General features: G+C 46.4%; 1 protein-coding gene across 7 annotated transcripts in view; it reads left to right on the top strand.

The window, feature by feature from the left end:
• NTRK3 (neurotrophic receptor tyrosine kinase 3) overlaps nucleotides 1-24527 on the top strand; it is a 372061-nt gene that overhangs the window by 271502 nt on the left and 76032 nt on the right. For 2 of the 7 annotated variants that reach the window (XM_060095309.1, XM_060095308.1), the window contains 2 exons: nucleotides 9288-9422; nucleotides 10960-11274. The exons of 4 other annotated variants lie outside the window; for them this stretch is intronic. In XM_060095309.1, the coding sequence (XP_059951292.1) occupies nucleotides 9288-9422; nucleotides 10960-11078 (254 nt within the window). In that variant the 3' untranslated portion in view covers nucleotides 11079-11274. Of the gene's footprint in view, nucleotides 1-9287; nucleotides 9423-10959; nucleotides 11275-24527 lie in introns of those variants that run through there. One more of the 7 variants, XM_060095310.1, reaches the window with a different exon arrangement.

Here is a 24527-nt window from a genome sequence, read left to right as displayed (position 1 = left end):
ATATAAGAACACATAGCTGGGCCTAAGACCCAGCTATGTGGGCCTAAGAGCAAGATAAGTAACCTGATGAGTCAGAAATAGTACAGAAACAAAAGGTTGATGAGCAGAGCTACATTCATTCTCAGGCTGGCCTCCAAGTCTAGAGGCAAAAAGTAAGGGCAGAAATTTAGCTCTCAAGGGTCCTGCACAACTATATGTGGTCCAGATTGTCAAGGGATCAGGGCTAGAATCACTGCTCGAAGCCATGGGTTGGGGACAGGCTTCCACACTGATGAAAAGAGTCTGAAAGAATAGTGTTGCCAACCCCTATCTGAGAGTACAGCTAATAGGAATCTCTGAACCTAAGGAGGTAGGGGAGAGAGGTAAAGATGTAACCATGACGGGCCTCCCTGGTGGCGCAAGTGGTTGAGAGTCCGCCTGCCGATGCAGGGGATACGGGTTCGTGCCCCGGTCTGGGAGGATCCCATATGCCGCGGAGCGGCTGGGCCCGTGAGCCATGGCCGCTGAGCCTGCGCGTCCGGAGCCTGCGCGTCCGGAGCCTGTGCTCCGCAACGGGGGAGGCCACAGCAGTGAGAGGCCCGCATACCGAAAAAAAAAAAAAAAAAAAAAGATGTAACCATGAGATGACGAACTGACTTAAGCCACTCACCTAGCTGAAGACTGTTCTGCTATATCCCATTGCAAATCAGTATGGAAGGGAGAAACTATTCAACATGAGGAATAATAAAGTTATATTATTACCTCATACCAGTCACAAAGTAAGTTATAAATTCTGGTTGAAATTTAGAGGTAGAACTTTTTGTTTTCAGCAGCTTTTTATTTTAAAATGGTATCACCCTTTAGGGGCCCCAGGCCATCATTATAGGATGGGTTTGGAATTGAAGTTCTAAGAGCCTTGGTGGAGGCAGCAATAACAACAACAACAACAAAAACGTTAGACAATGATGACTGAGCACAAAAGGAAAAGAGGGGAAAAAAACCCTTCCTACGGAAAATGAACTACAGTCCAACATTATGAACCATGTAGAAAAAACAACAGTTAACAATAAAGATGTTTGTTATACTGACTTTTACTCAACAATGATCTGGATATTCTACCCAATGCAATAAGACAAGAAAAGAAATATAAGAATTGTGGAAAGATGTACAACCATCTTTTTGTGAATGATATGATCATCCTACATAGAATATCAAAAGGTATTTGTAAAGTTAGAACAAGTTAGAGAGCTCAGCAATGTTACTAATACAAGATCAGTAAACACAAATTAATATATTCCCTAAACACAGAAAATTTAACTAAAAACAGATCACACGTACAATAGCAAAAATGAAATAAAACAAAAAAAGGCAAAAAAATATAAATTCTACAAAGGATATGCAATATCTTCTAGAAAATACAAGACAATATTAAGAGTATAAAAGAAGAATGAGTAAATGGAGCATATATCTTGTTCATAAATAGGCAGAACCAATATAATGAAGATGTTGATTATCCCCCAAGTTTATAAATTAAATACACTCCCAGTAAAAATCCTAGCAGGGTTTTTGAAGGCACTTGCTTGATAAGCTTATTCTATAATTTATATGAGAGAATGAAAGACAAAGAATAGCCAAGGTATTTTTTAAAAGAAGGTTGAGGAGATTTGCTCTCATAGACAAAAAGACTTATTATAAAGTTCTAGTAATTAAGATGGGGAGACAAATATGCCAAAGTATAATAATATGTTTTTAGCACTCAGAAAACATACATGTGTATGTATGTAGATATATAGATAAACAGAAAGATGTGTGGCTATGTGTGTATTTTTGATGTGTCATTGTAAATCAGTATGAAAGGGAGACTTTATTCAATAAAACCACATGAGGAAAAATAATCTCATACCAGCCACGCAATAAATTATAAATTCTGGGTGAAATTTAAAAGTAGAACTTTTTGCTTTAGATAAGGTTTTTGTTTTAAAATACTTTTAGATATACAGAAACGTTGCAACAAGAATGCAGAGAATTCTCTTATACTTCTCACTCAGTTTTCTCTATTGTAATCATCCTAAATCACCATGACACATTTGTCACAACTAAGAAGCCAGCTTTGGCATGTTATTGTTAACTAAACTCAATACTTCTTTCTGATTTCACCAGTTTTTCCTCAAATGTCCATTTTCTGTTTCAGAATCCCAACCAGAATACCACATTACATTTAGTTATTTATCATGGTTCTTTAACCTCATCTGATCTGTGACAGTTTCTCAGACTTTCCTTGTCCTTGATTACCTCGACAGTTTTGAGGTCAGATTTTATGCAGAATGCCTCCCAATTTAGTCTTGTTGGTTGGGGTCATGAGTTTTGGGGAGGAAGACCACAGAGATGCGTGCTGCCCTCATCACATCATATCATGCTAATCACATGGCATCCCTGAATATGCTAGCCCTGATCGCCTGGCTGAGACCAGGATTCTCCGCTGTAAAGTTACGTTTTCTCCTTGCCATACTCTTTGGAAGTAAGCTGATAAACACAGCACACAAGGTGGGGAGTTAAGCTCCATTTCCTTGAGTGAGGAGACTCTACATAAATTTTTGGAATTCTTCTCTAAGAGAGATTGTTAAATATAGTACTTTTAGAGGAAAAGAGTCTATCCTTTGACATTGAGGGAGGAAAGTCTTAAGATACATATTATAAATAACATAAAGGGAAAGATTAATGCATTTGTCTGCATTAATTTTTAAAAATCTATGTAAGATACTATATACAAAGGTAAAAGATAAACCGTAGACTGAGAGAACATAATTCCAATGCATACAGCCAACAAAGAATTTACATGCAGAATAAATAACAAACTCCCACAAATAAAAAAGACCAACTTATATACAATGTATGTATGTATGTGTAGATACATATAGTATGTGTATGTACATATTATATATTATTATATAATATTATTATATAGGTAATATATATCCACACATACACACATAATATATATAATGCACACACATGTATAACACACACACACACACAACACAATGAAGAAAGTATAGGAAGAGACACTTCCAGAACAGGAAACTCCAATTGAGATGGTGTGAACCTCAGCAGTAATCAAGGAAATGCACCTTAAAGCTACAAGAAGATAACATCTACCACACATCAGATAATATCATATGTGGAGATACAGGGTAAAACATTCATCCATTTAGTGATCGTAGAAATATGAGTTGGTCCCATCACTTTGGGGAAACGTTTAGCAATACAGTGAAGGATTTCTATACACTAAATTATAGGGATATCCTCTAAAGCCATTCTTCTGAAACATTTTTTTGTGCATAGAAATCACCTGAAGAACTTGTTAAAATGAAGATGTTGATTCACTGAGGTCTAAGAGTCTCCATTTCTACCAAACTCCTAGCTGATGCTGATGCTGGTCTACATGCCCATAGTTTGAGTAACAAGCCTCTAGAGGTCAGCAAACAGTGGCCTGTGGGCCAAGGCCCAAATCTGGTTCCTGTCTGTTTTTATCATTGAAGTTTTATTGGAACACATTTGTTTGTTTCTTTGTTGTCTATGGCTGCTTTCAGACTACAATGACAGAATTTAGTAGCAGCAACAGAGACCATATGATTTGTATAAAGCCTAAAATAGTATTTATTATCTGGGCCTTTACCGGAAAAGTTTGCCAACTGCTGCTCTAGAGAAACTCTCCCACATGCACGTAAAGAGACTTGTGTAATAATATTTATTGCAACTTTTTTTGGAGTAATGACAGAATGGAAATAAGTGTCAGTTAGTAGAACAGACAAATAATTTGTAGTATAGTCAGTCACATGGTAGACTACATCAGTTACAATTAATGAGTGAGAACTACAAGTCTTAATGTGGATAAATCTAGAAAAAACATCCCTTATTTTAAAATTTAAACGTAGGCAATTTTCTTACAGATATATACCTCTGCAGGCAAATTATTAAAAGATGCCTGGAAATGATCCTCATCTATTTCAGGGCGGTGATTACCTCTGGTGAGGGATCGGATTAGGAACAGGATCGTGGATGCATTCATATGGGCTCACAACCATAGGTGTCATGGATTATTTCTCTCAAAACTCTGGAAAGAAGATATCAAAATGTAATCAATTGTTAATACTGGGTGGTGGGTACACAGTTTTGATGATCTCTACGCTTTCTTATTTCAGATATTTCAAACATTGGAAAAGAATCAAAAAGGGGAAAATATGCTGAATATAAAGACAAGTATTTTGAAGTGCAGGGAGGGAGTGAAGATAGAGAAAGGTTATTCATACCTGAGGCTCTCTCTCCTCTCAATTAAGCAAGAGATATTCGGGTATTACAAATTGTCCCTTATATAGTTAATTTTGAGAATGGTAAACAGGTTTTACCAGGTGACTAATTTTACTCCATGGCTTGTGAAATATTTTGATTCTAAGAGGTCACTTCATCCAGGTCCTGGAGTGGAAGGAATTTCCCTTTCTCTGGAACTAACATTTCACTCCTTTGATCCAAGCTCAGCTTATTGTTAGGACAATAGTGATACCAAGAGCGAAGCCCCCAAGCACATTCCTCCTCCTTTTGAGTGCAAGCCTTGCAGTATTCCTCGGGGAAGAGTCAGGAGAACCTTCAAGATTCTTTCAGGGAAGAGCCTTTGGCTTTTGTCTGAGAATCTTAGTGTTCCATGCCCTTTTATCTCACCTAGGTGTGGATGCCCTCCCACTGTGACTTCTCCTGGCATGATTCCCTGAGCTAACTCACATTTGGGTTACATTCAGCAGCAGCCTCCTCCCTCAGAGCATCTGCGCACAGCTGGAACCCGGCTTTGCACATGGGCCAGGGCAGTCTCATCATTGATTTTCCCAGCAGTACTGAGGCAACTTTACAGGAAAAGGTGCTGCATACTGAAGCTGGGGATCTCAGTTCAGCACGCTTAGCCATGAAATATACAAGAGGGACGTTTCAGTTCCAAGTACATTTGCATATCCTATAGAAGCCTGTGTAGCATGTTTGTTGTTGTAAGGATATGGGAATACTTTGAGTCAAATTATACCCCAAGAAATTTAACAGCTGTATTGAAAAGTCCTGCTAGCTGACACTTGATAACCTTTGGTTAAGTGCCTTACACGTGTCAAGGAAAGTGGAAGCACAGCCAGCTGATGATACAAATACCCAAAATACCATCTTCTCACCCAAGAGTAGCATTATAAGTGGTCTCTAGCATGTTTTCTTCTTGGGAACCTGATTTCTGAACACAATGCCCTCTTACCCCAGTTCAACTGTCTCTAAGAGGAGACAGTTCAATTCCTGAACTATCTCCTCTTTCTGAGATAGGTTTATCCCTCTGATAGAGGTTTCCAGCCACTATGTATCATTTTAAACCATAACCAGAGGGAGCATAAGTTTGCTCATTATAGGGATAATCAGTGAGGCTTGCTGAGAGGGCATTCCCTGGTCTTTAATTCACAGCCCATAACCTAGTGCTGACTTTATGTTTATTGTAAAGGTTTCAACTGAAATGCTAAGACAAACCATGCAGGGATTGTAAATAAGTGAAGGGACCAGGTGGAGGATAATAGGGAGTAGTGTGGCATATGGTGAATTAGAGAACACATGCCCTGTCTAAATGGAGTGGCCACCACTTTGCTCTAGCTGATTATCATTGTGCAGAAATGCTGGCCCAACATTGACAGAACTCTTGGATTTTTAAGGGAAGCTAGAAATAGGGATATTTTAAATGTGAAATCTTCCAACTTTTAGATGTTGGCAACTAATTCAAAAAATTTTTTTAAATCACGCTAAAATGAGACACAACCCAGAGCCACAGATGGCCCATTGGTTAGGTTTGCAACCTCAGAATAACAGAGGAAATGATCTGAGAGCTTTAAGTAAGATCGTTTGTGGCCAGCAAGTCTAGGCATTTGGGTCTCACCCACGTGGCTCAGTGCCACCATCTTTTTACTGTATCTGATGGCAGGAAAGAACTTAGATTGAGAACAACAATAGCCACATCAGGAGGCAAAGGTACAGAACCATGTAACAATAGTCATAACCCGGGATCACTGGGGCTCTTTGATGACCTTCTTCCCATGACCTTAGAGAGGTCACCACACAGGCAGCAAACGAAGCAAGCGACATTTATGAGGGACATTTTCTTTACCATAATGTACCTTTTCCTGTCACTTCTTGTTCACATAGTGACCCAAGGGGAGAGTGCTGGGAGAGAGCAATTCTGGGCTCCATACTTGGCCTCCCAGGAGGATTCTCAGATTCTACACTCTTGCTCTAGGTGTGACTATATTCTGAATAATTGCTCTTCTCTACAAATTCATGATTATCTCTTTCATCAGGTTTACTTTTCATCCATCTTAAGCTGAACTCCCAGAAGTAACATCAAAATGAAGGGGTCAATGTCTAGATAGAGTTTGGGATTCTTTACTTGGTAGGTCCTAATACAAGCGAAGTGGTAGGGGTGGCTGGCTAACACTTGCAGAAAATGAGGCAGCATGGGAAAGGGTTGGGCTGGGCATCTACTGGAGGAGGGCAGTGGCGGGGCATGGGGGGTGCTCGGCTCCCTGGTAGGGAAGCTGTTAGTGAGGAAGGAACACTCTAGCCCTCCAGCCAGGCCTTGCAGAAGGAGCCGGAGGTAAAGCCCTGCTTCCCCTGGAGAATGTCCCCATCACTGCGGCCATGACCTCCGTTTCTGCCTCCTTTTCCGTACACTGATTTTCAACAAATGGAAGCCATATTGCAAAGCAGTTAATTATAAGGAGTTTAAGGTTATGAAAAACGTGGTTCAATGTTTAATATCAGACTCTGCCACAAAGTCTACTTAGTTTTTTTTTAATATATATTACTGAGACTTAGTTTTCCCACATGTAAAATAGAGTTAATAATATCAACTTTTAAAAGATATTGGAGGGACTTCCCTGGTGGTCCAGTGGTTAGGACTCTGCGCTTCCACTGCCAAGGCCTGGGTTCAATCCCTGATTGGGGAACTAAGATCCCACAAGCTGCGTGGTGCAGCCAAAGAAATTAAATTAAATTTAATTTAATTTAATTTAAAAATAAAATAAAATGGAGATACTGAATTAACTGTAAGCAGTGCCTGGCACCATCACTAGCTTATATAGGTCTTTGGATTCCAGGGTGATCAGTGATGCATTGGATGGTAGGGCTATTATAGCCGGGCATTGCCTGAGTCTCCCTTCTTTAGCCCATGCCTGCCCACAGCATGCTTCAAGACACTTCACACCTTCTCACCCCTTGGGGAATGGTATAGAGGGTGTGGCTAGAATACCTCGTGACTGGGGTGGGGTACAACGCAAGCTCCCCACCCTGACATCTATCCTGTGGACCCCTCCTGCTCTCACTCTCTCTCTGGACAAGGATCTCAATTGCTCTGTGCCTCTGATTCCCTATGATTAAGCCACCCATGACCTCAGTGCCAGGACTCCTGTGTATATCAACCTCCTCTTTCTCACAGCCAATGCTATGTAAATGCTAAGCATTTCTGTGATGTAGCAACTTTAAGAGGATGAATGAATACACTTGATGAGGGAATGTTGGGAAATAATCCAATAGGTCTCCATTTGGTATTGGGCCTTTTATCAAGGCCATAACCCAAACCCACTTTATGGGGTTAGGGAACAAAATTACCATGTCGGATAACAAAAAGGCAGAAGCAGGGACAGAAAGGGAGGCCTTGAGAATCCAAAGTCAAATGAATGTGTAGACAGAAGATGCAAGGGAAGTTCTCACTGGTGGGTGCTGGAAAGCTGGTAGCTCTAGACATCCAAGGCCAGAGCAAGAGAGTGGGGCTGGGATGAAACCCCAGAGAGGGTGAGATGATTAGGATTTACAAGATTGTCAGAAAAACAGAGAGGTGTGAAGGTCTAGACCATCCTTTGTGTTGCATGGCCATAGAAGGCAGCCCTTCTCTTGCTGCAGTGAATATTGAAGAACTTGCCCTTGAAGATTTAACCAGCTTTTGGCCCAATGGGATTGGCTCTGAAAGCTTTCATCCAGTTCTCTGGGTGCTTAGCACCCCCTAGCCTTTTCCTTCACAGCTTCCCTCCCTTCCCAAAACGATCCCAGAGTCTCTGGCTTGCTTCTTAGGAAACATACACCTAGACAGTCCCTGAAGACCAGGCTCTGTTCTGAATTACAGAGGGCCTACGAGTAGCTTTGTGCTGGATGACTCTGGGGACAGCTGTTGACAGATGGAGGAAAAGGTTAGACACGAGGGTTCATGGGCCACTGGGGGGCGAGGCTTTCTTCAGAAGTAAATTTGCTCCTCTTTGGCCTTTCCTCCAGCCATCTCTCCCTTTCCAAGTCCATGTCCATGGTGGTCCTTGTCCCCCCTGCCCTCCCCCGAGCATATGCCTTTTCCTTCCTGCTCCAGGGTTGTTCTGAGTGAAAGGGGGAGGAATGGAGGATTTTGGAGCGGTGCCTCTTATGCTATAAGGCTTCAGCATTTAGAATCTTGGAAAGGCTCCACCTGGGAAAGAGTTCCAGAGAAAACAAACTTCAGATCCCAGCTCATAGGGGAAAAGGCTCATGTTCACAGAGGTGGCTTCAGGGACCTTGGCAGAGGCTTGGCCCCTGCCTTTAACAGATCCGACGTGGAGCCTTCCAGGGCCCACGATGCTGCATGGCCTTCAAGGGAGATTTCACTCACAAGCTATGATACCTCTTTCATAGGACTTAGAGTTGTCAGGTCTCTAGGGAGCCAACAGCTTTTGTCGTTCTGTTTATGCCCTAACTGAGGCAAGAACGATTTCAAGGGGCCAAACACCCCGTCTCTTCTCTTCATTCCCCCTTGTCATGTTGTTCCCTCTTGGAGAGTAGCTGAATTTCTTTTCTAGGAGAGAAGGGGCCAAAAAGGTGGCCTCAAGACCTGTGGGATCATCAGCTCAGTTCATAGGAATCATCCTTCCAGCCCCAGAAATGGCATTGACAAAAGCAGTGATGGACACAAGTTCAGGATTCCCCTGGCCCAAGAAGAGGGATGGAGGGGTAAGCATGGTAGGGAAAGGTTGGACAGAGTTTATGGTGATCCCCTCATGCAGTTCCTTAAAGCCACTGTGTGATACTCAGGGGACCATGTATCTAGATTTTATGCCTAAAATAAAGCAGGTGCCCCTACAGGTAAAGCAGTGTGAGTACAGGAGCTGGGGACACCTGGATTTCTGTTTCTGGCCTTGTGCACTTAAGAAAAATACTTCCCCATGTCTTTGCACATGGGGCTCAATACTGACCATTAATTCCCCCATGTCTGCCTCTTCTGCCAGGGGTCTTTTCAAACATAGACAATCATGGGATATTAAACTTGAAGGACAATAGAGATCATCTAGTCCCATCAACTCACTATATATATGAGGAACCTGAGGTCCAGAGTGGGGAAGTGTCTTACCCAAGGTCACATGGTGAGTTACCTCCTTTGACATCTTTGTATGCAGTACAGAACCCCTGTCCCCCTCACCAATTTTAATTCTTAAGATCTTAAGACCTCATGAAGTTTCTGTAGGTCCCAGAGGACTCAGGGATGCCTAGGTGCCTAGTGTGGGATTGGTACTAAAATCCCTTAGGTGAGGGAAATATTCCAGGCCAGGATACTTCACAGGGCCTAGGTGAGGCCTCTGGGAGAAGTGAGAGAGGGACCATGGCCTGGAGAGAAACAATGGAGTCACAGACCCTCTAGGCCAATGGCCTGCCTTCCCTCTGCCTCAGACCCAAGAGAGCCCTTGTCCTGGGTTAGCATAGTGATGCTAGCACAGAAACATCTCATGTTGAAACCAAGTCTCCCTCTAAACATGACCTCATCAGTGAGGAACTTTCCTCCATCCACAATCTAACCCCACTCCCTGCAGAAGGAAGGCACCCAACGTCCAAGATGACTCAACTCTGTTTTGATCGTAGTATGCCCTCAGAATGAGGAGGGGAAAGTCTCCATGCTACCAACTCAATCTCTCCCCATCATAGCCTCAACGTCTAGCTGCCCATTACACTCTTCACATACCTGCACACAGCTTTCCTAAAAAGGTTGGCTTACTCCTATCTTGTCTGCACACGCACGTAAACACCCACACGCTCGTTACAGACATTATTTTAATCCGGGGTTGACTGAAAAACCTCCTTCTGGAGATTTGATCAGGAACACCCACGTCTCTGGACATCCTAATTCCGTCCATGGCAGGGTGGGGCCAGAGAGGAGCTGAGCTAGCATGGAAGTCCTCCTTGCTTGAGGCTGCCCATGGCTTGATGGCCACCAATGCTACTCCTCCAGGGTATTCCATCCCCTATGAGACTTGGAATTATGGGAAGGCTGAGAGATCAGCCATCGTTGCACTGACTGGGTGAAATGAGAGGAAAAAGTGAAGGAGAAGGAGTTTATAGTCTTGGAAGTACAGTGCCCCCAACCTGGTGCAGTCAAAGGTGGTTCACATTATCCCAGCTCCTAGGATTAGAAATGGCCCTCAGGTATCCCTTAAGAATGTAAGGTCTGGAGAGCATTCCCCTCCCACCCCTTTGCCCCCCAGGGACCCTAGCGATTATGCCCTGTTCCCACCTCCCTGTCAAGCTCATCATCAGGGCCTCCTCCTACTTAGGTGAGGCTGCCCCTCCCCTCCTCTTCCAGGACAATCCAAGGCCAAGCCCCCAAATGTTTTGCTCACGTCCCTTCCTCAGTTCAGTGGAGGCTGCAGCAAAAATGGAGTGTTTCCAGTTTCTCTGACCATGCTTGGTTTTAAGTTAATCCCCTCCTCCTGTCCTTCCCTTTTGCTGAGAATTCATTTGGCTGTTCCCAATATATCTGTATCCGTATCCCGTATCTCCAGTTCTTCCCCCTACCTTTCAAGCTCCCTCTCTGTTTCCCCTTCTAGTTTTGATCTTCTTTGGGGGTTTTGGTTTTTACTTTATTTTGCTTTTTCTGTTTTTCTGTTTTTTTGTTTTTGTTTTTTATAGGTTTCAGAGAAATTATGTTGAATCCAATAAGCCTTCCCGGACATTCCAAGCCTCTTAACCATGGCATCTATGTTGAGGATGTCAATGTTTATTTCAGCAAAGGACGTCATGGCTTTTAAAAACTCCTTTTAAGCCTCCCTGTTTTGATGTCACCTTGGTAGGCTGGGCCCTCTGAGAGGTTGGAAGCTCTAGGCATTGTTCTGTTTGGATCCAGGGATGCTAAGTAGAAACTACACGAGCCGCCGGTGCCCCTGCATCCTTTATCACCACCAAGACGGGTGTTTGCCCCCATCCGCCACTGGCAGGGTTGCCCTTTCCCTCCAATCATCACTGTGCTTCTTTTTTTTTCTGGCCTCCAAGGCAGCTCCTGCCATCATCTTAAGAGCCAATAAAGAGAATTAAAAACCTGTGCACCAGGAACCACCTCTTAAATACACTAGCCATTCTCTTGCTTTCCACAAACAACCCAACCACCACGAGAAAGCCTGATGAAGTCCAGCCGTGCTCCGGCCTCACTTTCCCCGCTTGGAAGCGTGGGGTCTCCCTGGCTCTCCCTAGGATACCAGGCCATCCTCTTAGTGACCTCGTCGCCCTGCAGCCTCCCGTGGGGAAGAACATCTAAGCAGAGGTGGAGACGGCGCGGTGAGAGGAGAGGGAGCCAGGCCCAAGTATTGGCACCAGATTAGGTCTCAGAGGAAAGAATGGAAACCAATCATTTTCTATATATACATATATTTTTTGGTGGAGAAAACCATACCTTTTTTTTGGACACACTTTCCCCCTACTTCCTCTTCTCTCTGGAACGGCTCACAGTGAGTGGTATTAGAAAACTCCTTGGAGAAGAGGATTTCTCCAGGGCTCCTTCTTGGCCTCTAGATCTGCAGTTCTGACAAGCTTTGGCTGCAGGAGGTCTTGCCTGTGAATTGGGCATCCTGCTAGGACCACAAGGGACCAAGGGAATCAGGGACCAAGGCCCTTCCTGCTGTTCCATGATCCCGGGATTGGCTCTCTTCCCCCACTTTTACTTATTCTTGACTCTGAGAACTTTTGGCACCCAATGGAATCACCATTTCAAGGTCAAGATGAACTGAAGGGGAAGAGAAGTAAAAATTGGCCTCCTCCAGCCCCTCTCATGGCTCCAATGGAAGTGTCATCCTGTTCTCTGGTCAATATATGTGTTTACTTTGCTTGCTTTGACTCATGCCTTACTCCATGGCCACCCTCTCCCAAAGAGGGAGGTTTGTTTCCCCCATTTTCAACTTGATCCACTGGGGAGAGGGAAAGGGATGCTTTTCCCCCTGCTTCAATAGGAAAGGTACAGTTGTAGGGCCTGAACCTCTCCCAGATTTGCTGCCATGTTGGCTGAGTGGACTTCGGGCTTGGCCTATTTCCCCCCACACACACCCATGGTGCCTCCGTTGTAGGGGGTCAGCACAGGCTGCCCCCTTGAGGATGGAGCATGGAAGAGGGGTCAACCGTGGGGAGCTCGTAGGACAAAATGGTGGTGGTTTTAACCCACTAAGTTTTGGAGTGATGATGCTCAGTAATAGATAACAGATTCTCTGCCTTGGGAAATTTCCCTGGGGGTTAGGATTCCCATTTAAGGTTTTAGGTCCCGAGTCCTGTGGATGGTGGTTCTTCATGTCGGGTTCCCAGCCTGATTCTGCAGACACCTCCATGGGCTTTAAAAATGCACAGCTTCCCAAGTTCTTGCCCAGTATCTGGGGTGGCCTCCCGGGCACCTGAATGTTCAGAGTATCACACGGGGATTCAGCTTCTCTCCAGGGCCTAGAAGTGTGTTTATTTAGCCCCTCCCAGTTCCCGCCATCCTGCTCCCCATTGCTTCATGTCTGGCTATTCCCCATTGTGTCCTGCCAACCCTTTGGGCCAGGGCCCCCTCCTGAGTGTGGCTTTAAGGAGTAAGCTTGAGGATGATGTTTTTTAATTATTGTAAATCATTACCTCATTTCCAGCCTCCCAGGCTCCATCCATCCCAGCATCTTTTATTCTGCCATTTCCCTCACCTTGTGCTATGACCATGGGGCGTTGTGTTTCCGCAGAGACATATAGGAGTGTTCAGTGTATAGTTTCTTAATAAACACTTTATTTTCTAATGAAATGACTGGATCAGACCTCTTATTTGGCAATTTTGCAAAGAATATTAAAGATACATAGAAATTTCAGGCTACCCTGTTTTTTAATTCCCCCCAATTTTACTATTACTCTTTTAAAGAAATTTCTTAGCCAAGTCCTGTTTGCAAAGGATTTTACAATCTGTTCCATTGGTTACTTTCAGTGAGACCCCTCCAGATACAGGCTGAGTCCATACAGTGAAGTGTTTCCTCATCTTACTGAGAAAGAATTAGAGGCACAGAGTTGAATGGTTCACTCAGGGTCACACAGCACAAGAGACAGAAGCCAGGTTCAAACCTGACTCTTTCAGATACAACTCAGGTTACTGAGACCCTTGTCTCTTCGGTGGCTGAGGACTCTTCTATTGTCTGAACAGCCAAGGCTTATGGAGATTCTTTCTTCAGAGCTGATGTGTAAGGGGGTCTGGGAGTGGGGTTGAGGGATCCTTTATCTTTGGTGCACCAGTAAGCCAGTGTAAATTTTCCCTTGGTTGGAGTGGTTTTATATCTCCCTTATGGATCTTGGGGAAGTGACTTTGCCTAAAGGAAGATGGGGGGTCTGGGCTTGTAGGCCAACATGCCGATCATCCAGAGACCACCCCCTGCCCCCCACCAGACACATACACACTAAGGTAGGCCAAACTCTTATGTCAGGTCTCATGTGGGCTACCAGAAAAGGAGAGGCAGAGAGTCCTGGGGTCCTACTGAGGCTAAAATGCTTAGATGAGCTGGCTGTATCTGTCTGCCCTTGGTTCCTGGGCCCTGACCCAGCTAGAAGGGTCGAAATGCCTTCTGTAACTTACAATATCTTCCTTTTAGGAGGAAGGGACTTTGTATGTAGGAGATTTGGAACAAGAGAGGAGGTCGGGGGCTGGGAGGATTTTGACCCTTCCCTTGGTCTCAGTAGGCTTTCTTGGGGCTTCTTACTTAGGAAGTAAAGATGAGGCATGCAGAAGTAAGGTGGGTGAGCTCAAGGTGGAAGTCCAACAGGGATTGATTCGGCTAGGTTGGTGCTTTTTCTACTTACCCTTACTCAATCTCTTATTTAAGTCTAGCTTGGTTTGAGCCCTCACCTCACCTCATCCCTAATGGAAGCTCCTTTTCTATAGAGTGGCCTGGGTAGGGGGTTGCCCCAGCTCCACATTCTCCTGTTCTCAAGGGTTCCAGGATTGGACCAGGGATGCCCCAAGGGTTGAGACTGTCTTTGGGACCTTCGGGCTGCATGGATTCTCGGGAGAATTTCATTATTAATAAGTAGAGATATTTAAGTTTTGTTTTATCAAGATGCGTAGAGGCTGCCAATGCATGGGAGAAAAGATGATGTATAGAAACGGCCCCTGGGAAGATGGGAAAGAAAAGCGCCCATCCTCAGGAGGAAGGCTCAGCCACATGGAGGGAGAGCTCTCCTGGTGCAGCAGGAGGAAGAGGAAAAGATGAGGGTTTAGAGGTTTGGGGCGGGCAAGGGAGTGAGAGAGTTCTTGTCTGGTGGCTTCCATTTTGCCTATCAAGTGTAAGGCAAGGCCTTGTGCTGCAAGTGAGAACATCTAAGAGCGTTGAGAAGGTCTAAAGCAGCAGAAGAGGCCATGGCAGATGGCAGGGAAGCATGAAAAAGTTGCCGGGAGGAATGAGGACTGGCTGAGACTGGGGAGCTGTGTTGAGTGTCCAGGACTCTGTTCCCCATGCTTTCCTGCTGGGCTTTGAAGTCTCATGGCATCTACCCCAACGTTAGAGGCTCTGGGGCAGTCAGAGCTGGCACAGGGGAGGCGTGGAGAGAGGAACTCAGCCCACCAAGGATGCTGGGTTGGACTGGCTTCAGGCAGGGAGGCTCAGGGGACCAACAAGACCTGTAGCTCTGTGTTTGGAATCTCACCCACAGGGTTTCACAGTGGCTTTCTCGGACTTGAGCTTACGTTTTGGTCCTAGGGGATTTCGTGGCAAAGCTTCAATCCATGAAACCAGTGTGCTTGCCATGTGCTGTCTGGATCTTCATTCTGGAAGGAGTGATTGAGGGGCCCTGGTTCTGAACCCTGTTCCCTGAAGCTCAGAGGGTGGGGAACACACTGTACCCTTAAGAAGCTGTAGGACAGTGGTCAACTCAGTTGTAGGGCCTTCCAGGGACATGCTTTGGAGAGGACCTGAGTCTTTCACTAGGGTTGTGTGGCCAGATCCCGGAACTGGTTGCCAAGCTCCAAAGAATGGGCTTTCCTGGGGAGCATTAGTAACAATCATTATGTCGAACTTATGAAGCACCTATTCAGAGCCACGCACATTTGACCCATGAGGAAGCTGAAGCTCAGAAAGAGTTAGTAATCACTAGGCCAGGTTTTCACAGCTGTGAGTGGCAGCGCCAGGACTGACATGGGGTCTCTTTGACCTCCTGGTGCTCTTGGCTGTTCAGCTGCCCCATAGAGCAGCCCCATCTTCTGCTCCCGGAATGCTGCAGTCCTGGGGTCTCCACAGTCATAGCCTCCCCGTGGCTCCCTAGATGAAGTCCTTCAGGGGTCTTTGGGGCTACATGCTATCCCTAACTTCCCCCTGGAAACACCCGAACAGGGTGATTTTGAAAAGAACGTCTGCCACACTCCTTCACCCATTCTAGCATTTAGTGACCCTTGATGCCTGAAAGTGTGGTTGTTCTTACATCTAAGATGAATCATCTGGCTTTCATTTGGGGAGATCCCCAAACAGACAAGGGTGGCATCTTTGTCAAGAAGGACTTGTTGTCTGAGACACACCTGATCCTCAAGTTGGTAGGTAAGCGGAAGCAGCTTCAGGCAGGAAGGTAGTGGAAGGAAGATCCTTGCCTGACTTCTGCACCCCCATCTGAACTTTTTTCACCCTTCCTCAAAGACCTCCTGGTGTGTGGAAGCTCGGCCATGTGCTTCTCACCCAGGGAAAGAGCAGATGCCAAGCATCTTCAATTTGGAAGCCAAGTAACTGGGCTCTGGGCTACCCTGTCTCTCCCTTCTTACGTGGGAATTCTTTTCTATAGCCAAGCTCCCAGGCACCACATGCTCCCCGTCCCCAGCCGCAGGTGTGACCTCAGCCTAGTGCTGGGCCGTGACGCTTCCCTTGGCTCTGCCCAGCTCCTGCAGGCCAAGGCCAGGCCTGAGCAGAGGCTCAAGCATCTCAGATACAGGAGCTAGACGCCAGGGAGGGTTTGATGCTGTGGAGACAGCACGGGGAGCCGGCAGATCAATGCAGGGTGACTTCATTGTGTGTAGCTTCCTGGACTGCGCCACATGCGGATCAGGCAGAGGGCCTTTGTTCCTTCAGTGTTTACCGACTCAGAGCTCCGGCTAGACTCACAGGTGGCCTCCAGAGTGACTCTGAAATGGAGAGCAAGATGAGGGTAGCAGTGAGGGACAGACGGGGAGGCGTGAAGGTGAAGGGATGCTGGCTGCTCTGAGGCTCCTTTGGGAAGGACAGAGGGAAAACTCTTCAGTGTGACAGCGGAGGAGGCGACGGGGCAGCAAGGAGGGTGGGAGCTTCAGGGGCACCGGGTCTGCATCAGAATTGTCCAGGAGGCCTGAAGCTCCACTCCCCCGCACCCCTAGCTTTGCCCCACGCCTGACATCCCCACTGTACTGCTGGGGAGCGGCCGAAGCGGCCTGTGGCCTCAGTTGCCTTGGATAGCTCTGGTTCTGCATTTTGCCTTTAGAAATCCCGTACCGCCCCCCCGCCCCCGCCCTGCTCACCTCTCAAGAAAACCTCAGCCAAGAGCTAATCATATCTCCCAGAGCTCAGTAAGCCTCCTTCCACCCTCCTTGAACCCAAAGTGAGTTGAAGATCTCTTGCTGGCAAGAGATCAGGTTTCTCGTCTGCTTCTGCACGTGGTTTGGAAATTTCATCAGGATTCTGAGGGTAGGATTTTAATCCCAATTCCTCCTTCGATAAAGTGACCCCAGTTTGCCCCTGGGACTTAAGCTCTGCTTGCTCGGGGAGGAGATTGGGTGGGTGATGAGGCCTAAGAGCTCGCTGCCTTTCGTCTCTTTCCATCAGGACCCTGTCCCCTCCTGGGTGTGTACCTGAGAGCGGTAGCTCTTCCTTCCCCACCCCCTTTGCCTTCCAGCTGGAGGCGGATGCATTGCTCAGATATTCTGCAGGTTTGGGGGTGGAGCATTGTGAGAACTGGGGAGAGTGAGGGAGATATTGGGGTTAGCCTTTGACTACAGCCTGTTCGGCTCCCGTGCAAGAAAGAAACAAGAAAGGCAGGAGGATCTCTGAGAAGCACAGATCCTAGAGGGACACAGAGGATGCTGATGACTCAGATTCTGTGCCAAAGGCAAGGCCAGGTCCATGCAGGTCCAGTTTGGGAAGGAATGTGGAACTACTTGGGTAGAGGAGAAAGGCAGGATTTCCAAGTTCCCAGGGAAGATCCGAGTTGTAGAGAAATCCTGACTGAGGGCTTTGGTGAGACTTTCAAGCCTGGAAAACAGGGGATGCATGAGCTTCCTACTCAGACCAGAGGCAGCCCTGGGCTTCTCAGGATCACGTGTCTTCCCATGACCCTCTGCAAATAGGAGCCGCTTAAGGCCGCTCTGATGTCCATGAACCTGACTTTGATTTGGCTGAGAGTGGAGGGAAAGGCATGTGGCATAAGGCAGGAAGAATGGAGCCTGGCTTCTCTGAGAGGGAAAGAGCAATTCTCCCTTCACACCCTGTCTGAGAGCGATGTCAGGCGCTGTCTGAGAGTTTGGAAGGTGGATCAGAATGGCCCACATGGCTATGGAGAAGGTTTGAAGACCAAGGGTTGAGGCTGCTCAAAGGTATGAGCTCCAGGGTTGTGTCCAACTTGTGGCTCCATCCAAGTTTGAGGAACAGAGTGTCATGTCAGTTCGGAAAAACCCCACCAAGCCTGACTTGGGTGAGTAATGGCGGAGGCCTTGGTGGCTGACAGTGACACCCAGCTTGTCTATGGAACTCTCTTTCCCCCTCCCCATTTCTACCTCCCATGTGCTGTTACCATGGCAGCAAAATGAAGCCTGGTTCGGGCTTTGGGGACCTCAGTGGAGCAACTGGCCTATTTCCCTTCAAAAGACAAGGGACAAGGCTTCCCTCTCTTGTCTCTACGTTTATTCTGCAGTGAGAAGGGCAAGGACCTAACCCCTGTAAAGGGACTTCACTGCTGTCAAATATGGTCTGGTGATGCTTCTTTTATTGAGCTCTGAAATGCCACCTACTTTTTTACTCTGAAGCACACACCAGCTTTGGTCTGTTTTGGTCCTCGTGATAATGTTTTAAAATTGCAGTGCAGGGCCTCCCTGGTGGCGCAAGTGGTTGAGAGTCCGCCTGCCGATGCAGGGGATACGGGTTCGTGCCCCGGTCTGGGAGGATCCCATATGCCGCGGAGCGGCTGGGCCCGTGAGCCATGGCCGCTGAGCCTGCGCGTCCGGAGCCTGCGCGTCCGGAGCCTGTGCTCCGCAACGGGGGAGGCCACAACAGTGAGAGGCCCGCATACCGCAAAAAAAAAAAAAAAAAAAAAAAAAAAAAAAAAAATTGCAGTGCAATGTCCATTACATTGCAACGTTTGCAACAGCTTTTGGCCAAAGTCATGTGATCCTGACTCCCAGATGGACTTCTCAGGGGAAGAGAAGGTGTGGGGCTGGCGGGGAGGGGTCCCGGGTGCTCTTGGAGGAATGACATCTGTCTACAGTCTGTGCCACAGTTCTTAGTAGCTGGACAGGCCTAGGGAGATATTTACTACACACAGCCAGGTTCTTGAGGGTGTTGGGAGCAGGGAGACATGGAACGTCCTTGAGTTTGGAGCTGAGAGGGTTTAGATTCCATAACACAGGAGACCCCTGGACCTACAAACGCTGTCTCACTGCCAACCTTTCTCAGCACTGGCCAGACAAACTGTCTCCAAGATCTGCCCTCCTGCTGCCACAGTCAAGAAGGACAAGTCCTAAAGTCTGTGTCCCATGGGCCAACCAACGTAGGCACCTCTCCCAGGGCCCTCCTACAAGCAATCTTAGGGAGAAGGAAAATTCTGGAATGCAGGCTAGATGCTAAGTCCAGCCCACGTATTATGTATACACCAACGTGTCAGCCTTCTCTTACGGTTAATTCTGAGAAAAAGACTCATGTGACAGAGAACCTGAGAGGAAATCTCAAAGCAATTTTTGTCATGAGCGTTAGGTCTCTGAAAACTCATGCTGGCTGAGAGGGCACAGCCAAGATCTCTCTTGTCTCTCCCATCTTAGAGCCACAGCTCTGGATCAAAGCCTTTTGCTTCAGAGGGAGCCAGATGCAGAGCTGGCCAGTGAGAACTTGACTCTGGGGGGGAGGGTGGGTAGAAGAGGCACCATGAATAAAGAATATATTCTGAGAATGTCCTTCCTGTGAGAACTGAAATTCTGAGTTCATGTGTGAATGACTCATGGAATCGTTCAATCTTTATGGCTGTCAACTTGACATTTCCCGGTATTATAACAGGCAATTGCTGCATAGTACCTTTGATACCAAATGGACAATCTGGTCATTAAAAAGACCAGAATGACACCACTGTGCATTTTCAGTATGGTATCTTTGGCCATCTTAGTAATTTTGTGGGTCAGCCACTTGACCAACTACTGCCCTACATGGATTGATCAGTTTTCTGGGAAAGCTTCAGTTTCTACAATGGGGTCCTGTCTTCATTTGAATGCCCAACTTGTTATTAAATAAATCATGCTGTAAGGATCAAGCGCTCTCCTTTTCCTTGGCTGTGGAAATGTTTCCCTCTAGTTTCATAAGATGCTAAGAGCACATCAAATAACTTTGGAGAGGATTGTATGGTATAGCCAACCTCTTGTAGGTTTACCATGCATGTTAGGATACTAAAGCCTCTGAGAAGTCCTCCTTTAAATAACCCTTTTTATCCTACCTCTTTCCCAATCTAATTGAACATAAAACACTCTTCACTCTAAATAGACTCATGCATACACTCTAGGTAACACTGGGTCAGGGTGTGGGCAGAAGCTTTTTGAAGAAGAACCAAGCAAGATGGGTTAGTCAACCACTGACCTCTTACATCAAGATGAACCACCACAAAAAAAAAAAAAAAAAAAGAAAAAGAAAAAAGGTGAACCACAACATCCCGACACCTTTGCCCAGCTTTAGGCTCGGTCCCCCAGTTTGGCCCTCGGCTTTGTATGGAGGAAGAAATGATTCTGGCAGCTGGTGGGTAGGTGCTCTTGTGAAGTTCAGGAACCCTACACTGCAATGCCTCAGAAGAAAATGGTAAGTCATTTCATGTAAGAGCTTAAGACTTCAGCCCTAAACCTGGTCACCCTCCCAGGTGGATGGAGGTGACATCATCTAGCAGTAGTGCACGGCAGTGAAGAGCTAGCATCAGTCTCAGCACTACCGCCAGCAAAATGACTTGGGTAAGTTACCTTTCCTTGTTCCATATTTGTCTCTGAGCTTGCTGTTCCTCAGATAAAAGATCCTACCCAGGGCTTCCCTGGTGGCGCAGTGGTTGAGAGTCCGCCTGCCAATGCAGGGGACGTGGGTTCGTGCCCCAGTCCGGGAAGATCCCACATGCCGCGGAGCGGCTGGGCCCGTGAGCCATGGCCGCTGAGCCTGCGCGTCCAGAGCCTGTGCTCTGCAATGGGAGAGGCCACAGTAGTGAGAGGCCCACGTACCACAAAAAAAAAAAAAAGATCCTACCCAGACAGGTGTCCCAAATACCATGTCCCCGTGAGTCACTGTTGTCTCCTAGTAGGGGACATCTTTTGGTTCTGGGGTCTGTCTCTCTGTGCTGAGTATCTTAGTGTATCACGTGGGAAGGGTGACCTCTGCCCCCTTCTGGAGTGCTGGGGAGGGTGGAAGAGGGAGAGGATGGCTGCCCTTCTGGGTGAGGGTTGGTGGATTTCTCCCAAAGAGGAATGAAGCAGATGCTTGGAGGTTAATAGACCCTCGCTGTCACAGTTGGACAGGGCCAAGCGGGAGTTCTTGGCAAGATTTTCCAACTTTGATCTCAAGAAGGCAGCTCTGCCTAACAAATAGTCTGAAATGTCAAAGAATAAATGTTAAAGCTTGAGGGGTCGTTCTCCTGGGAGTTGCCTGGGCTGGCTAGGGAGGGAGAGGAGGAGGGAGAGAGGGACACAGCAGAATCCTTCACATAAAGATTCCGACTTGGTTTTGTGATATTTAAGAAAAAAGAAAACTCTGAATTATTTATAGCACAGAAGATGGAAGCTGGATGTAGAAAAGTGGCTGGGCTTGAGATGGTAGTTCACGATACATCTGCCCCAGCCTTGAAATGGTAAAACTTTTCTTGTTGGTGACATGCTCTTGACCTCTCCTTATCTGTTATTATGATTACTATTATTGTTCTTTTAATTAAGAAAATGCGTGGCTTTTGCTTCTGTGAGTCAGGGAGAGGCAGTTTCTAGAAATGCCCCCATCAGCTTCCAGCTTGTGCCTCTTCAAACAAGGATCTGGGGACCCCCGCTTCAGTATGGGTGGGTAGCATCTTGGGTAGCAGTTGGTGGCCTGGCCATCAGTTGGCCATGTTGATCTGGGAAGGTGGATTTCATGTGTCAGTTGTTCCATCTAAAAAATGAAGCCAATTGTCATATGCCTCTTCTAGGTATACTGGGCGTATGAATGATGCCATGTGGTCAAAACACCTAGGGACTTGGGTGAGGGTGGCAAGAAAATAGCATCTATGTTACGTGAAGGGGGAAAAGGAATTAAAGAAATTTAAAAAGGGAAAATCAGATGTGATGGAAGGATTGGTGTTAAAGCTAGAGGGAATGGAGGGGCCTCCCTGGTGGCGCAGTGGTTGAGAGTCCGCCTGCCGATGCAGGGGATACGGGTTCGTGCCCCGGTCTGGGAGGATCCCATATGCCGCGGGGCGGCTGGGCCCGTGAGCCATGGCCGCTGGGCCTGCGCATCCGGAGCCTGTGCTCCGCAACGGGAGAGGCCACAACAGTGAGAGGCCCACATACCGCAAAAAGGAAAAAAAAAAAAAAAAAAAAAAGCTAGAGGGAATGGGGTCTTTCGTCTGTTTATTTTCCTAAGTGATATTGTTTAGGTATTAACAAAAATACTTCTGTTTGATAATACATCCTGATTCTATAGCATGGGTAACTGAAAGCCACTGATAATCTCAAAATTGCAGTCAAATTTAAAATTGCAAGTGTAATTGACGCTCTCAGGGATGCCAACAAATAGAGCCAATCTTTGGACAGGTTGGGGGTGTTTGAGTTGAGGCTGGTCCAGGTGCAAATCAGATCATCAGTAAACCTCCAAACAAGCAATGTTGTGTTTAAGATGTATTGCTTTTACTGAAAATATTAATACTTTTGCTTTTTTTCTAGACTTGTTTTTTTTCCACTTCGAAGAACCTAGAGAACATTTTGCAGTTAAAATGTCACAGTGACACTCCTGTTATAAAACTCTGAAAGTGTACTTATTTTTATATTCGGTAACTTACTCTACCTCACAGAAAGGTCTTCCAAATATTTTTTTCCCCACTCCCTACTTGCAATGCTGTAGAAGTATGACTAGCATTCTTGCTCTAGGACAGTGGTTCTCAAACTTTCTGGTCTTGGAACCCCTTTACACTCAAAAATTACAAAGACCTTGAAGAGTTTTTGTTTATGTGGGTTATATTCATCTACAATTACTGTAATTTAAATTAAAACTGAGAAACATTGGAAAACACAAGTGCGCACACACACACACACACACACACACACACATTTTATTTAGCCATCAGAACAATGATGCCATCACATGTCAGGAAGTCACTGGAAAAACTCCTCGTATACCTGTGAGAGAATGAAAGTGAACAAAAGGACAGACCATCTTAGTATTCCTAGGAAAATAGTTTTGACACGTGGATCTCCCGAGAGGGTCTCAGGACCACCAGGGCTATTTGGACCACATTTTGAGACCTGCCACTTTAGGGAAAACTGAGGCATGAGCAGATTCTGAAATCAAGTCTAGGTCCCCTTGGTACCAGTGAATGGTACCAGTTATGCACTTTGCTCCAAGTGTCGGACTCCATCAGAACTTCATTTCTTCATGCAAACATCACCACTGCCCCTAAAGTGCCAACCCAAACTCAACTGGATATAACTATGTATGCTCGGTTGCTAGGAATGTGGGAACCGTACAAGAAGGAATTCATCTATTATAAAGAAAACTGGGAGGTTGGGTGCGTGCTTGCTCTGGAGAAGGAACGTGGGCTTGATACAGCAGTAAATATTATTGGCCAATTGAAGAGACTCAGCATGAACAGGGTTTGCAAAATCCCAATGGTGAGGACAGGGAGAATGAATGTCAGGGGGATGAAGAGCTTTTGCAATCAGCACCTTGCAGGTCAGAAGTCTCATCATGTGCATCATAGCCCTCATTGTGCATCGCATTTGGATTGGTCTAAGGAACATGTTGGGCTTAACAGTGTTCTACCAGGTCCCTTAGGAGTGTCTATTTAAGTTTAGAGACCCTGGTCCCTCCCTCATTCACCTAACCTGGGCAGCTTTGGTGGCGAAAGATTGGACCATGAAATGCATAAGGTCTTAAGGAGCCTCATCGGGTCAACTCAATACATGCGTCAGACAGAGGGAGTTGTCCCGTCCTTGGGGTCCCGGGCGCACGACACTGTGTTTATGCTTCCTAGCGTTTTTACCTTTATAACCCAGATTTATCATTTATATCTGGGGGATCAAGAACAGCTCTCAGCTTGTTCTGAGGAGTCCTTTGTCCCCAGTATTTCACAATCCTCACCAGGAAAATAAGGTCTTTCAAGAATGCCTCTGAGGTCATGAGTTGATGTTGGTTCATTGATTCATCCTTCCAACAGTTACTGGGCATCTACTCTGCCACTAAGTGAAGCAGTTGTATTTCCTGCCCTCTAGAGCTTCACAGTCTATTGCATTGGTTCTTATTGGGGGAAGGGATGACTTGTCTCCCAGGGAGTTCGATGATCACAAAGAAGGGTATAGCCCCATAACTGACAGCCCCATAACAATGAATTACCTGGCCCAAAATGTCAGTAGTGCCAAGGTCAAGAAATCCAGTCTAGTGGGAATGCAGATCGGTATCCCTTAATCTTGGGCAAGAGGGTTTTCCTACTTTTCAGGGCCCTCCTTCAGCTGCCAGGAGTCCGAGGGCCATGGCATCCACAGCCCCTGTCCCACGCCCCTTCTAGATAAAGTTGCAGTTGCCTAAACCAGAATTCCTTACCAAAATGGTCCTTAGCCCACTTCCAGGGCACGTGCAGGCCTGTCTGTTGGTCTTTTCTCCTAAGGGTGGGCTGCACTGCAGGTGTGTGCCCTGTAAAGCCCAAGAGTTGGCCAAGGGGCTGCTGTTTGGGGGCAGATGGGAGTGTGAGTGAGGGGTGAGTGGTGGCTCAAGCTGGGGCGCCTGGTGCTTCTTTGGCTGTGCAATGGAAAAGGGGAGGAAGCCAGGGACCAGCTCTCTGGCACCATATGGCCC

Source organism: Mesoplodon densirostris, chromosome 4 (assembly GCF_025265405.1).
Source record: "Mesoplodon densirostris isolate mMesDen1 chromosome 4, mMesDen1 primary haplotype, whole genome shotgun sequence".
Classification (NCBI taxonomy): domain Eukaryota; kingdom Metazoa; phylum Chordata; class Mammalia; order Artiodactyla; family Ziphiidae; genus Mesoplodon; species Mesoplodon densirostris.
This window is presented reverse-complemented; position numbering and strand designations above follow the sequence as displayed.